The 14,884-nt window shown below is 39.8% G+C and overlaps 1 protein-coding gene across 2 annotated transcripts; it reads left to right on the top strand.

Annotated features, from left to right (window-relative positions):
* Nucleotides 1-1,448: 1,448 nt before the first annotated feature.
* On the top strand, nt 1,449-13,799 carry KCNG3 (potassium voltage-gated channel modifier subfamily G member 3). 2 transcript variants are annotated; one of them, XM_075204158.1, is made up of 2 exons: nt 1,449-2,500; nt 12,202-13,799. In XM_075204158.1, the coding sequence occupies exons 1-2, from the start codon at nt 1,869-1,871 to the stop codon at nt 12,845-12,847; spliced, it is 1,278 nt and encodes a 425-aa protein (XP_075060259.1). In that variant the 5' UTR covers nt 1,449-1,868; the 3' UTR covers nt 12,848-13,799. The 2 variants fall into 2 exon arrangements, with proteins under 2 accessions (XP_075060259.1, XP_075060260.1); XM_075204159.1 differs by having other exon boundaries at nt 1,449-2,470.
* The last annotated feature ends 1,085 nt before the right edge of the window (nt 13,800-14,884 follow it).

Raw genomic sequence — 14,884 nt, forward strand, 5'->3', positions numbered from 1 at the left:
TTCTTCAATATCCACTAACAAACACATGAAAATAACAATTCCCCATAAATGTAACCTAGAATTTTCCTTTAAGGATCATTCATCAATATTCCTGTTTCATTTGTTCTCATTAAAATGTTCTACACTCTAAGTACAATTACACAGATTGAATGTTACATGTATACATACATGGTGGCTCTAGATGATGTTTGCATCAGACGTAGTCACTGACACAGGCGTACCTGGTTTTTCAAATATGTGGAGTTTCTCAGTAAGTTCTTGCAGCAATGTGTTAATTGGACGTACAGTGATTTGGAACAATTTCCCAATTAAAGCTGTCATTATTTCACACTTCTATGTACTTAATAATACTACATCCTTACATGTATGAATTTATATAATTATATTTTGGCATTGTGGGAACTATAACAGTCATCCAACCAAAACAAAATGAGAGATAGATAGATAGATAGATAGATAGATAGATAGATAGATAGATAGATAGATAGATAGAAAGATAGATGGATAGATATATATTAGCTAAATAGATAGCTTAGATAGATAGATAGATAGATAGATAGATAGATAGATAGATAGATAGATAGATAGATAGATAGATATTAGATAGATAGATATTAGATGGATAGATAGATAGATAGATAGATAGATAGATAGATAGATAGATAGATAGATAGATAGATATTAGATAGATACATATAGATAGATATTAGATGGATAGATAGATAGATAGATAGATAGATAGATAGATAGATAGATAGATAGATATTAGATAGATAGATATTAGATGGATAGATAGATAGATAGATAGATAGATAGATAGATAGATAGATAGATAGATAGATATTAGATAGATACATATAGATAGATATTAGATGGATAGATAGATAGATAGATAGATAGATAGATAGATAGATAGATAGACAGACAGATAGATAGACAGATAGATAGATAGATAGATAGATAGATAGATATTAGATGGATAGACAGATATTTGCTAAATAGATAGCCCTGGTTGATAGATATATATTAGCTAGATATTAGCTAAATAGATAGATAGATAGATAGATAGATAGATAGATAGATAGATAGATATTAGCTAGATAGCTCCGATAGATATGAGAGAGGGATTTGTTTTTAACACATTTCCCTGTAGGTGTTTCATGTGTAAATAAGTACAGTTACAGAAAAAAAACCCGACTATGATCTATATTCAGTTACTTTACAATTATACATACAATGCTGCGGGAGGTTTGTGTAAGTTACATGGTAAACACTTGAACAGTGCTCAGTGTACAGTATACATACAGTAAGGTTAGAGACTTGTATGTGACACAGCCTGATAGGAAAGTACCTCTGAGGTTTCTGTAGCAGTCACACAAGCCAGGCTCCCACCTCCCCTATCTCCTCCTCCCCCACGTCCCCCCTCCCTCAGTGCTCCTCACATTGAGTAAAGTTCACCAGACACAGAAGAACGGGCGGCTGAGCTGGAGCTCTCAGCACTCTCCCTCCCTCTCTTTCTATTCATTCACTGAAGTTTCCTTGAGAAGATATTGTGTTGGGGAAGATCTAATGAACTGTGGACACTTCACAGTGGGGAAGAGGCTGGAGAGCGCAGGGATCCATGAGACCAACACTGGACCCTCAGGGTCAAGGATTCCATCTGAACTTTCCCTTGATACATTTAGATCTTCTTCTCTTCCTGACAATCATGCTGTGCACCTTCATCTGCGTGGACCCACCCGGGGAGAGAGGCTGGAAGGAATCAGGAGGTGTCAACCATCCTAAAACTTTCAGGTGAAGACCTGTGAGGCTTTGTCCTGCGCACCTGAGTGGTCCTGAAGGACAGCGCCGGCGGTTCGGACTTCGCGATGAACTTTCCAAGGGATTCCTTTATCCTTAACGTCGGGGGTGCCAGGTATTACTTTTCCCAGGATGTGATTAAGGATTTCCCTCTGCGCAGGGTGAGCAGGTTGCACAGCTGCTCCTCCGAGAAGGACGTCCTGGAGGTTTGTGATGATTACGACCAGGAGAGGAATGAGTATTTCTTTGACAGGCACTCGGAGGCTTTCGGCTTCATCATGATGTATGTGAAGTATGGCAAGCTGAGGTTTATGCCCCAGATGTGCGAGCTCTCCTTCTACAACGAGATGATCTACTGGGGGCTGGAGTGCTCCCAGCTGGAGTACTGCTGTCAGAGGAGGCTGGATGACCGCATGTCGGACACATATACCTACCTGTCCGATGAGAGCAAACCTGATGAGAGCACCGTCAAGGAGGACCCGCCGGCCCCGGGGGATAAGAAGTGGTTGGAGCGCATGAGGAGGACTTTTGAGGAACCCACCTCGTCCCTGGCAGCTCAGATCCTGGCGGTGGTGTCTATTCTCTTTGTCATTGTGTCCATGGTGGTCCTGTGCGCCAGCACCTTACCGGACTGGAAGACGGCAGAGAATAGGAGCGTGGAGGAGCAAAGGTATACAGCAAGTCTGTGGGCACCTTCGGGGTACGAGCAGCAATTCATAATACTATCAGTGTCCGTTTGTCCGGTGGAGGGGGGGGGGGTTATTATATTGTAATATTATCACAAGGGGGGAGCTGGAGCGCCCCAGCACTTTTATAGTTAACAAAGGAGCATCTCCCAGATAGGAAACTAAACAAAAAGTTATCTGAGTTTTAAACATGTCTCCAGAGCCGTGGGATTAGCTCACATATAAACACTTGTAAAGTAATCCTCATAGACCTCATTATCAAATCTCTATCTCCAAACATGTGAGTGTGTTTACTGGACAGTTAGATACAAAGTATTAACCATTTATCCATTTGTGCCATGCAACCCCTCCCCCTCCTTACATTTGTACTCCCCATGTATCTTATATTTGCTGAATATCATTATATATAAATACCTTATCATGCTATAATTGTGGCACACAATTCACCATGCATTGTTCAATGTATCTAACTATCTCCTCATATCTATCTATCTATCTATCTATCTATCTATCTATCTATCTATATATCAAGCTATCTATAGCTTAGTGTTTACTACATCAGTAAACTTATATCTATCTGTTGTATATCTATGAGTAATATATCTATCTATGTTCTATCTATCTATCTATCTATCTATCTATCTATCTATCTATCTCTTAGTGTTTACTACTTCAGTAAACTTATATCTATCTATCTTCTATCTATCTATCTATCTATCTATCTATCTATCTATCTATCTATCTCTCTATCTAGCAATCAAGCTATCTATATCTTAGTGTTTACTACATCAGTACACTTATATCTATCCTTTGTATATCTATGAGTAATCTATCTATCTATCTATCTATCTATCTATCTATCTATCTATCTATCTATCTATCTATCTCTTAGTGTTTACTACTTCAGTAAACTTATATCTATCTATCTTATATCTATGAGTAATATCTATCTATCTATCTATCTATCTATCTATCTATCTATCTATCTCTTAGTGTTTACTACTTCAGTAAACTTATATCTATCTATCTATCTATCCATCTATCTATCTATCTATCTAGCAATCAAGCTATCTATATCTTAGTGTTTACTACATCAGTAAACTTATATCTATCCTTTGTATATCTATGAGTAATCTATCTATCTATCTATCTATCTATCTATCTATCTATCTATCTATCTTTTAGTGTTTACTACTTCAGTAAACTTACATCTATCTATCTTATATCTATGAGTAATATCTATCTATCTATGAGTAATATCTATCTATCTATCTATCTATCTATCTATCTATCTATCTATCTATCTCTTAGTGTTTACTACTTCAGTAAACTTATGAGTTAAATGTAATAGGCTAGAGAATCCGTTGATCTGTCAAAGGTGCCCCTGGAGAACAGGTTGAGAATTCACGCTTGATATAAATACACTATGGTGATGGAATGGGGAATACATGCATTAGTTGTACATAACAAGGTTGATGTGAGTGATGGATGGAAAATGCCCAATGGCAGAGTGTGTAGTCTAAGGGTGAAGAGGTGGGGGGTAAGGAAGGGGGCAGCAAGCGTTTCCCCAGAGGGTCTTCAGTAATTACTGTAATTTGATCAATAAGACCAACCGTAAGAAAATGTACTGACTAATATTTCCACAAACACAAGATGAGATCAGTAAAATTGTAATGTTTATTGTCTGATACACTGCACAAGGCAGGCGCTACAATGTTGGTTTTGTGGGCATTTTTGGTTATTACTCTCTATGAGAAATATGGAAACTACACAATAAAACCTCAGAGAGAAATGATGGCTGGCGGTCAGATCATATAAAATTGTCAGAAAAGATTTAGTAAGCCATGAAGTAGATGTAGTAAAATTATCAGGGGCACCCTCTGTTACGTACATAAGTTTTATTTTAAGATTCTAGATAGTAAAACATATATTATAATAAGTAGATGGGGTTGTAAAGAAAGAACACCTACTCATACCCCCTCCTACATCTGTGATTGTACAGCCCTAGAAAATGTAATTATCCAGTAGTTCACACCAGACAGATTTAGAGCACTGGCATAAAGTTTGTGACCCGTGGCCCCTCTCTGTCATACACAGTGTACTCTACTTTACTGTCAAAGATAATTGCGGTTTCAGAGAGAAGACAAACTACGACTTGGGGACATGTTGATAGATTTTTCTACTGGAGGGTGAAACTCATGTTGCAAACTGCTCACCAGAAGTGTTTATATGAGTACTGGAAGGGTTACATAAACGCAGGGGAGGACTGGCAAATTTTTGCCCGGTGGGCAAGACTCGACTCGCCAGTCTATTAGGGACATTTTAAAGGAAACAAATGCAGGTGGCCCAGTGACCCAGCCCAAGGTGCTGCTAGAAATCACCATCATCATCATCATCATCACCATTTATTTACATAGCACCACTAATTCCACAGCGCTGTACAGAGAACTCACTCACATCAGTCCCTGTCTCATTGGGGCTTACAGTATAAATTCCCTAACACACAGACAGAGACAGACACACAGATTAGGGTCAATTTGTTAGCAGCCAATTAACCTACCAGTATGTTTTTGGGAGTGTGGGAGGAAACCAAAGCACCCGGAGGAAACCCACGGAAACACGAGGAGAACATACAAACTCCTCACAGATAAGGCCATAGTTGGGAATTGAACTCATGACCCCAGTGCTGTAAGGCAGAAGTGCTAACCACTTAGCTACCATGCTGCCCATATTGTATTTTATAAGAGGTTCTGCAGCAGTGTAATATTTACACATTCTATTTCACTAACTGGGTAGAGCTGTTATATAAAGAAAAAAACAGTGCAGACTGCATGAGCTATTCTTTGGCTGCTGAATGGGTTAGTTTCAGTCTGTCTTGTTTCATAAACACATTATCACTCTCAGCAATTCCACATTGATTTGCATGGGGAGAAATTCCAATCTGGGAAGTGTACATTGGAAAATGTCATGTATGTATATACTGGTAAACAGAATGAGATCCATAGACACCATTGACAATTCTAAGAAAAACCACTTCGCGAGGCGCGCTTTGTAGAATGTTTCTTTTAAAGACTTAACCTCTATTTTGCCAGAAAGCAGGCTTGTTACCTGCAAGTGTGGTCTGTCAGTGTTTGTGTTATGGGAGAGATCGCTTCACTTGTGAGAGTCTGTTACACTTGAGAGTGCCTGGTTTGTATACATTTTTAAAGCATATTAACATCCCTGCAGCTATACATACCAGCCATACCTGTTAGCACACAGGAAGAGATTTCTCTGCACACTTTACACTTCTTCATTTGTGCCTGTCACCTACACACAATCAGTTCACTAGCAACTAGTGACATCACTGCCGTGATGATCACCCTAGTCATCATCATCATTTATTTATATAGCGCCTCTAATTTCGCAGCGCTGTACAGAGAACTCACTAACATAAGTCTCTGCCCCATTGGAGCAGAGACACAGACAGACAGACTAGGGTCAATTTGATAGCAGCCAATTAACCTACCAGTATGTTTTTGGAGTGTGGGAGGAAACCCACGCAAACACGGGGAGAACATATAAGCTCCACACAGATAAGGCCATGGTTGGGAATCGAATTCATGACCCTAGTGCTGTAAGGCAGAAATGCTAACCACTAAGCCACTGTGCTGCCCCTAGTGAATTGATGGGATGCATTCTCACAAGTTTTGGTTCAACCCACAAAATGCTGCTTTCAGGCCTTTGTGCAGGAGTGTAACTAGCAAATAATTTTTTTTTGGGGGGGGGGGACCAGGGCTGCATATCTACCCCTGTTCTGCTTTTCAGAGCATGCACAGGGACAGAGGGATGGAGCAGTGCCAGCGGAGTGGTGTTTGGGATTCCACTTCCTCTCTGATATGCATTATAATTCTTTAGGATTATCAAAATAGAATTGAAATCTCAAACAAAGCTCCATTTCTCATGTTCCAACATCGATGCAGGCTTATAAGAACAGAGTGGGGGCCTCTTGAGTGGATACACATGCATCACTGGGCCCCCCCATTGGCAGGTTCCATAGCAGCCACCTAGGCTGTTAGTGGGTACAAAGGTAGGAACCTTAGCTCACACCTTGAATGGTGAAAATTATACATGTTTGTTTTTAACATTCAGGAGGTTCACAGCAACACAACACAACAATCCCTCTAAATAGTAAAAGGACCCACTAGAATATAGGGAAATCCCGCAACAATCAGGTAATATTACCAGCATTTAGCTCCCTCCTGAGACACAAGTTCCCCTAGGGAATAGAATGACAGTCCAATGGTCTAATAGCAGTCAGCATGGGGCCTTAGCCCCGCCCAGCTATTGGCGAGCCTCTACTTGGATGAGATTAAAAATGGTGCAGCGATGACCCACGGTTGCTTATATAATTCTTCTCCCTTAAATGTACTCCTGAATGCAGTGTTGAAGAAGCCGTCTCTGTACTAGTCAAGGTGATCCCTGCTTAAATATTGGGATAGAAATCACTTTCCAGATGTCTTGGACTTATTGATGCCCAATGTTGTGAATTACACTAGTCTTCTCACACAAATCAGCCGAACAGGAACCTTGGTCACCAGCCTTAGTTTACCAAAAATCTCCCTAGATATTCCTGTGCTCCCAAGGTGGTTCAACTCTATTGGGTGCCGTGAGTGTTGGCCTCCTATTGGCTAAACCAAGTCAGGGAACTTTTTTACCTTTTACCCCAAAATATATTTAGATATGCCGACGTTACCCCCTTGATTTGAAAGGAAGGAAATCATATATTATTAATTATAGGAATTCAAAATTTTATTGAATCTATTCAAACTTTCTTTGAAAGCTTCAACGTCAAAACTTCAGTTTTTGGAGAAATGATGTTGCTTAATTTTTGATACAAGAGCATCAATATTGGGGCATTTAGATGTCAAAGCAAATACAGTCTTCAGCGTCCAATCGATTTCTTAGCTTTGTTTTTATGTTCGTTAGAGTGGAAAATCCTTGTTCGCAAAGGTAGGTTGTTGCAAAAGGCAGCAACTTTTTGACTGCCTCCTCATGTGCAATTTTAATGCCTTTGCAGGTGTTGACATCCAAAAATATGACAGATCTGCTTTGTTTTCAAATGCAATACGTGCTTCATTATTGCATCGAAGCTCAAGAAGTGCCTCTGCCAACCCTTGAGGCTCTTCTGGTACAACAGCAATTTCACATTTAAAGGGGTCTACAATCCAACTGACAGCATGTGAATCGGCAGCATTACCCCCAGGAATTTCATTTTTACCCCATTTGGAGTAATTAACTCCTGTTACCTGACCACTGGGCTAAACCATGAGACCCTAACAATGTGACAAAAGAACTGAACTGCTCTCTCACTACTGGTAATGGATCTCTCTTAGGAACCCCTGTTGGGATGGTTCGATGAGGCTGGGATGGAGAGCTGGAGAGAATAAGACAACTGCAGGGACTAACAGACAGGATAAGGCAGTGAGGCTACATGCATGCTTGCCCCAAAAATGGGGCATCAACTTCTGCCTTTATGTTTATTGCAAAGAGGTGCCAGTGGGCTTGCCCTTTATTGACATGACCAGGTCCCTTCCTTTCAGGCCGACCGCTAAATGCAGCCCTGGCTTTCAATATATACAATAGTATATAAAAATCTATACTTCCTATGGGAGATTGTTAACTGGAATGGTTTAGGTCTGCTTAGATCCTCAGTTATACTTGCCTAATTTCGTGACCTCCTCTCCAGGAGATACCAGAGGGGAGGTTCAAAGGGTAAGGTCGGAGGGGTAGGGTGAGATGATGCGATTCGCCCCATCATGGCCCTGCCTCATTCTCATTACGAGAGTAGACGCAGGGTCCACGAGGGTAGGCTACTATCCCAGGAGTCCACGGGGATTCCACGAAATTCATGAGAATATTAAGACCTTGGTATCATACAAATATAAATACATGCATTGTATTATTGTGTATTATATGTATTTCCTGAGCTTCAATTGGTGAGCAAAGCCATTGAATAAGAGATCGGCAAACCGGCTATCATTTGATTTACGGGATCAGTTTTTATTAATGGTTGAAAAACAAAGACAAAATATTTTGTAAAAATAGTTGTTCAATTTGTTGCTTTTGATGATGTTGTCTTTATAAATCAGCCCTTCAAAATGTTCTTAGTTTGAAAAATAATTACAATTTTGTTCCAAATTCTACATAATTTCTCCTGGTACCTTTTGCATACCAAATCAGTGACGTTGAAAATCTTATATTTGTAGAAAATTTCACATTTTTAAAACTGTCTGCTCGTCTTCAGTTGCAACGTATCAGTCAGTAGTTCTGTTTACAAGGATTGCAAATCTAACATTTGTCAGATGTATTATCATCAAGATCCCATACACATTTTCATATTTACATTTTATTATGTATTTAATGAACCAGAAGTCTCACTTTTTAGTTTAAAAATTTAATTGCACCAAAACAAACCAATAATATTTTTCTTCAAAGAGTGCTCTAAATTCTTTAGTGCATTAAATACATGAGTTTTGGCCTGATTTTTAAGCTGACAATGTGAAGAGGTAGCAAAGTAGCTATAAGAAGATTTCATCAGAGAGTAGTTTACTTCTACTACCACATAGTTATAGTCTCTTGTTTCTGGGATATTGCAAAGCATTCCCCCTGAATGTCTGATGAAATGGTAATACTGTTTTTAAATGAGCAAGATAAAGCATTTATATCTTACTTACACATTACGGTCTGGATTTCATTCCATTAAAAAAAAAAAAAACAAGCAAACAAATAAAATGATTTTAGAAACATTTAAATATAACTGGCAGTTCATTTAGCATTTTGGGCTGATAGTCTAGATATTGTAGAACAAATTTGCACCAAACCTACAGATGTGTGAACCCAAAAGAGCCAGAAACATACTTACCTGCTCTTCCGAAATGTCTGGGAGACTCGCAAATATCGGGGGAGTCCTCCCGGCCTTCTAGAAGAGCAGCCCACCCATCTGTATCCCACTTACTTCTTATGAAGTGGGCAGGTGGTGACATGATTTGCATCGTCAGGCCTTGCCTCCGCTATGTATGGATGTGATTTTCAACACGCACTCATAGGCAAACCAAGGGGGGTTTCCTAGTGCCTGGAAACCTCCCTCCAAGCCGGAGGCACTGTATAATTGAGGTGGCTAAACCCTGCATCTGCTTCACACGGCTTTGCTTGAAAAGGGAAGCTGCGTGCACCTAACAGTAGTACACACAGCATTGCCCGTGTATATTATTGGGATAGGAAGAGTTGGAGAGCCGCCAAGCACTGTCTAATATAGCCACGCCCCCATGCATGCTGGTCACGCCCACTGGTGGTGTGGTGTGGAAACCCCCCTCTACAGATCCTGCGTTTGCCCCTGGCACTGGTGGGCGGAGCCAAGTTATGAGAAACGCGTCATCATGGATAAGATGCCACTGGCCACAATCTGCTGGTACGTACAGCCCCCTATGTCTCCTAAGGAACTAATATCATAATTACTGGCTCATAATCACATCTGCATTCTTCCTTATAATTGAATGGTATTGTAAACATAAGATAGTGGTTTTGCACTGTGAGCCATTTACACTCAGGGCCAAAAGTTGCCAGCCTTATGCTGAATAAAATACGAGATATTTCCAGCAGTAAAAGAGTACAATACCTTCAAATGTCATTCACATGAAAAGTGCAACTAAAACCAACATAGAGACCTGTTTTATGTTTAACAATACTTCGCTCCAGTCCATTAGACAATTTATTGGGTTTTATTCTCCAACAGATGCCACAAAATCTTCTCTATCAACATAGATATTGAATTAGAAGCTGATAAGTAAATATAAATGACATGGCCTTGAACTCTTATGAGAAGCCGTGACGTGGGCCAACTCGCCAGGGTGTTTAGCTGTTCATAGGTTCATGCAGAAATGCAACAGGGAGCCCACTGACCTTTCTCCGTTCCTTACAGAATTAATTATAGTTTGGCGTTGTTCACTTACCTTTTCAGATGACACATTTCATATCGTAAAAAATCAATACACTGTATATAGTAACTGTAAGTAATACGTTAGACGAAAGTTTTACACAATGATTTTATTTTCATGCCTACTTTTCTAGTCAGTGGTTGGTATGTCTTCTTTATTCTGTTCTTATCATCCATTTGCGTAGCGTATCTTGCCTGAAACAAAAAAGTATATATATAATATATAATATTTAAAAATTAATATTGATATAAACAATCGTCAGCATGTATGTTCTCTGCTTTCGGAAAGATATATCTGTGGGAGACAATAACACTTGTTTATAAATGTGCAAAACCGCAATCCACCGGGGAAATTTATCAAGCTGCTGGTTTGAAAAAGTGGAGATGTTGCCTATAGCAACCAATCAGATTCTAGCTATTTATTTAGTACACTCTACAAAATGACAGCTAGAATCTGATTGGTTGCTATAGGCAACATCTCCACTTTATCAAACCCGCAGCTTGATAAATTTACCCCCAACAGTACAAACAACTTTTTGTTATGTCACACACTAAGATTGGCGCAAATGCGCTCATTTTTACAGCTAATTGAGTGGATTTACAAGGCAAGATGGAGGCATCTATGGGAATGCAAATGATTAGGCACATCATTGGCCACACACATAGCAATACTCTTTGCTAAAGTGGATCTTTGATTTTTTTTTAATTTGTATGGTTTTCCACCTGATTTTCAAAGGTCATTTGATTTTACATTGATTTTAGGATTTGGAGGTACTCCCAACCTGCTAAGTCATACAGTTCTAGCAACTCTGGGCACCTTTCATTTTTTATTTTTTTAGCCTGGCCAGCCTATTGTCCAAGCTGGCTGCTGTGTCTATTGTGGAATCACCCCACATACACCCACACCCACTCCCACACCAAAAGAGACAAAGACAGTAGTAGGTATATGGTGATATGAGACTATATCATATAGGCTTTTATACCTTCATAGTCTCTAGAAAAGTCATATGGAACTAAATGGGAATATTGGATATATATTAGCATGTGCAAGGCTGGCGTGTTCGACCTTTGCACCCTAGGCAAGCACCCGCCCCATCCCAGTCGACACCCACCCTCATAGGCGCTAACCCTCTCATTTTTATTTTCACATATTTTGACATTGTAGCACAGTGCCCCTTTACCAGCTCATTACAAACATGGAGGGGGGGCAGGTAGCAAGCTGCCGACTGCTGTCCCTATGTCTACAGCCAGTACGTAGTGAGGTGGATGCCACAGTGGAAATAAAGACACTGAATGGGTGACATTATGTTACCCATTCAGTGTTTTAAGTGGCCCCTAAATCCTGGCATCCTAGCTTAGCCGAATTGTTTCATTCATGTCTAGAATTTAGGCATTCCATCTTGGTTGCTGCCTGTGTTATTCTACCGATTGTGATGGAGGCGATGGATACACACAGTCACACATCACGTTTAAACAAAGTGGAATGTCAGGGTAAGAGTGAACATCGTATTTGACTCCAGTGCTTCGCATTTTAACATGTATTTTCTGTTAGTTTAGTTGTGCTTCTTTAGTTAATTTAGTTGTGCTTTACATTTGTAACTATATAAATATATTGTGCTAGAATGTTTGCTATTCTTTCTTCATTTCAGAAGGAGACTAGATCAATTTTATTGTGGCGTATGATGCTCTTATAAATGTTCCCATTAAGATAAATAATTCAATGTGTTTTTATTTCCACAGGATAATTGAAGCAATCTGCATTGGCTGGTTCACGGCAGAGTGCATCGTTAGGTTCATTGTCTCAAAGAACAAGTGCGACTTTGTAAAAAGGCCCCTGAACATCATTGACTTACTGGCCATCTCTCCTTTTTACATCTCCGTTTTCATGACCATCCTGACGGGGGAAAATCCGCAACTTCAGAGAGCCGGGGTGACCCTGAGGGTCCTGAGGATGATGCGAATATTTTGGGTCATAAAACTGGCAAGACACTTCATTGGCCTACAGACCCTCGGCCTCACTCTGAAACGCTGCTACAGAGAGATGGTCATGCTGCTGGTCTTTATCTGTGTCGCCATGGCCATTTTCGGGGCACTCGCTCAGCTCCTCGAGCACGGCTTGGACCTTGAGACCAAAAACGAGGACTACTCAAGCATACCGGCAGCCTGCTGGTGGGTCATTATTTCTATGACCACCGTAGGCTATGGTGATATGTACCCTATATCTGTTCCTGGCCGAATACTTGGAGGAATATGTGTGGTCAGTGGCATTGTCCTACTGGCACTGCCCATAACGTTCATATACCACAGCTTTGTACAGTGTTATCATGAACTCAAGTTTAAGTCTGCCCGATACGGCAGGACATTATCCAACGAGTTCTTAAATTAATACTTGCAAAATGTTTTTCTATTTATTTTGTTATTCAATGTCAGCCAATGCCTCATGCTATTTGCTGTATCACACAAATGGCTCGGACTAGCAGCTCATCTGCCTGAGGCGGCAAACAAGACGGTGCCCTTCTCATCTCTTCCACAACTAAGTAAGGTTTTACGTTAGTGTGGTTTGCAATATCAAATATTGCCACTTTAACCATTGTTAGATGATCGACGATATAAAATACATTCATTTAGTCGGTGGCAGGAAGGATTTGCATTTTTTTTTTTTTTTAATTCCCCATATTTGTTTGCCCTCTAATCCTTCTGGCTAAAGCAGTTGCCTCAGTCGGCCTCATTAGAGGCGTTACACTGCCCACAGGGTCTCTGCAGGAAAGCAATTAAAACCGTGAGGTTTTAAAAGTGGATCTGTCATCTCCAGGCAAAGCCACATTCTGATGTATCTGGTTCACTGTACGTTGAAAAAATAACAGATTTTTTTAGAAGTATTTTTCATTTCTCTCTCCCAAGTGGTCATCGCCATACAATAATAGAATACCCACTGATAAGGCTTACTCTCCATTTTGCATAGAATGCTTCTGGCATAAAAGAGAATGTTGACTGTCTGGGGAGGTCAAAAACTGTATGTACTCACTGAGCAATGCCCTAGTCCCACCTGCAAGATATTACGAAGCAGTCAGGTTACAATGCATTAAAGGGAACAGACCAATTTATACAATGACATCCTTATAACAGAATAACAAAGAGGGTGCAATCACACGCTTTTTTTTTTAATTGAAATTATGTTAAAGAGGGATTGCCAGCAATGGAAAAAAAAAAGTATTTTGGAACTAAAAAAACAAAACCTTGATAGCTTTCAACATACTTGTAAATCAGAAAAGGAAACTGTTACATTTAAGTTCTGTAAATGAAAAAAAAATAATGGAATTTTAAGTTAAAGTCTAATGTTCAGGGTTGCACTAAACAGCAGGTTCTATATGTCAGCTGCCTTCAAGCTGGCGCTTTTATCCACCAGTGCATGTGTTCATGGGGCAACAGCACTAAGCTGGCTGTATGGGTTTTTGTTAGGCCGCCTGGGAACTGAGAAATCATTTCAGTCCACAGTGGTGGTCAAGTTGGACATAGTTCTGCATACTCCTTCCACTACACGGTCAGTCCTAATTTCCAGTAACGGGGATGATCACTGTCCATTGGGTGAGGCTTGGATGGATCCCACGATGCACAAGGCGGATTGGGGGTATGACCTAATTTGTACAGGTTTTATTTTTGTTTGACTGTTGAGAAGTATGGATCCAGTCACTCAGCATTCAGTCTGAGCAGCTTCTGTTTGGGCAATTTAAAAGTTCTCCACAGAAAAAACATACTAGACAGGATAATCTTCATAACAAAACATGAAATAAAAACAAAGCTATGCAAAATCAAAAAGCAAGAAGGGGATGCAGGATAGTGTAGTATAATTTAATAACAATGGAATAAAAGGATTAAAAAACATACATTTGATTCAAATATGCATATCAAATTTAGAAGCTGATCTCTTGGGTTCGGGCAGTTACCAGCTCCTCTTGGGTTTATCCAGAAGTTTACTGTGACAGTAAAGCTCTGCGGACATTCAAGCTGGTCTGTATGTGTGCCGTTTTCCCTCTACCCTACTTGTTTCATCTCCAAATGACTTCATCAAGGGAATGTATACACTTGTCCAAGCACCCTTTTTATAGTGGTTTAGACCAATCCAACCTAGACAGGCCACCTTCCTATCAGCAAGTTTTAAAGTGTAGCTAAAAACTATACAGACATTTATTTGACTATAACAACAACAGATTGGAGAAAAAAAAGGTATATAACAATTATAAAAACATAAATATGAACAATTTTAGCTACCCAGCAATACATTTAAAAAAAGGACCGCCATCTTGTGGTGGTCCACAATACATATTAACACATTTATTCAAGAGTGGAACCACCATTTTCTAGGAGCCATGTTCAGCTTTTGAATAAAATAAATGACTTAATTCGCCTGTATTTAATTTGACCC

Source organism: Mixophyes fleayi, chromosome 3, assembly GCF_038048845.1.
Source record: "Mixophyes fleayi isolate aMixFle1 chromosome 3, aMixFle1.hap1, whole genome shotgun sequence".
Classification (NCBI taxonomy): Eukaryota; Metazoa; Chordata; class Amphibia; order Anura; family Limnodynastidae; genus Mixophyes; species Mixophyes fleayi.

Coding starts and splice junctions, on each gene's coding strand:
- KCNG3 (XM_075204158.1), top strand. CDS start 1,869: ATGAACTTTCCAAGGGATTCCTTTATCCTTAACGTCGGGGGTGCCAGG. Junction 2,501..12,201: donor AGTCTGTGGGCACCTTCGGG/GTACGAGCAGCA, acceptor TTATTTCCACAG/GATAATTGAAGCAATCTGCA.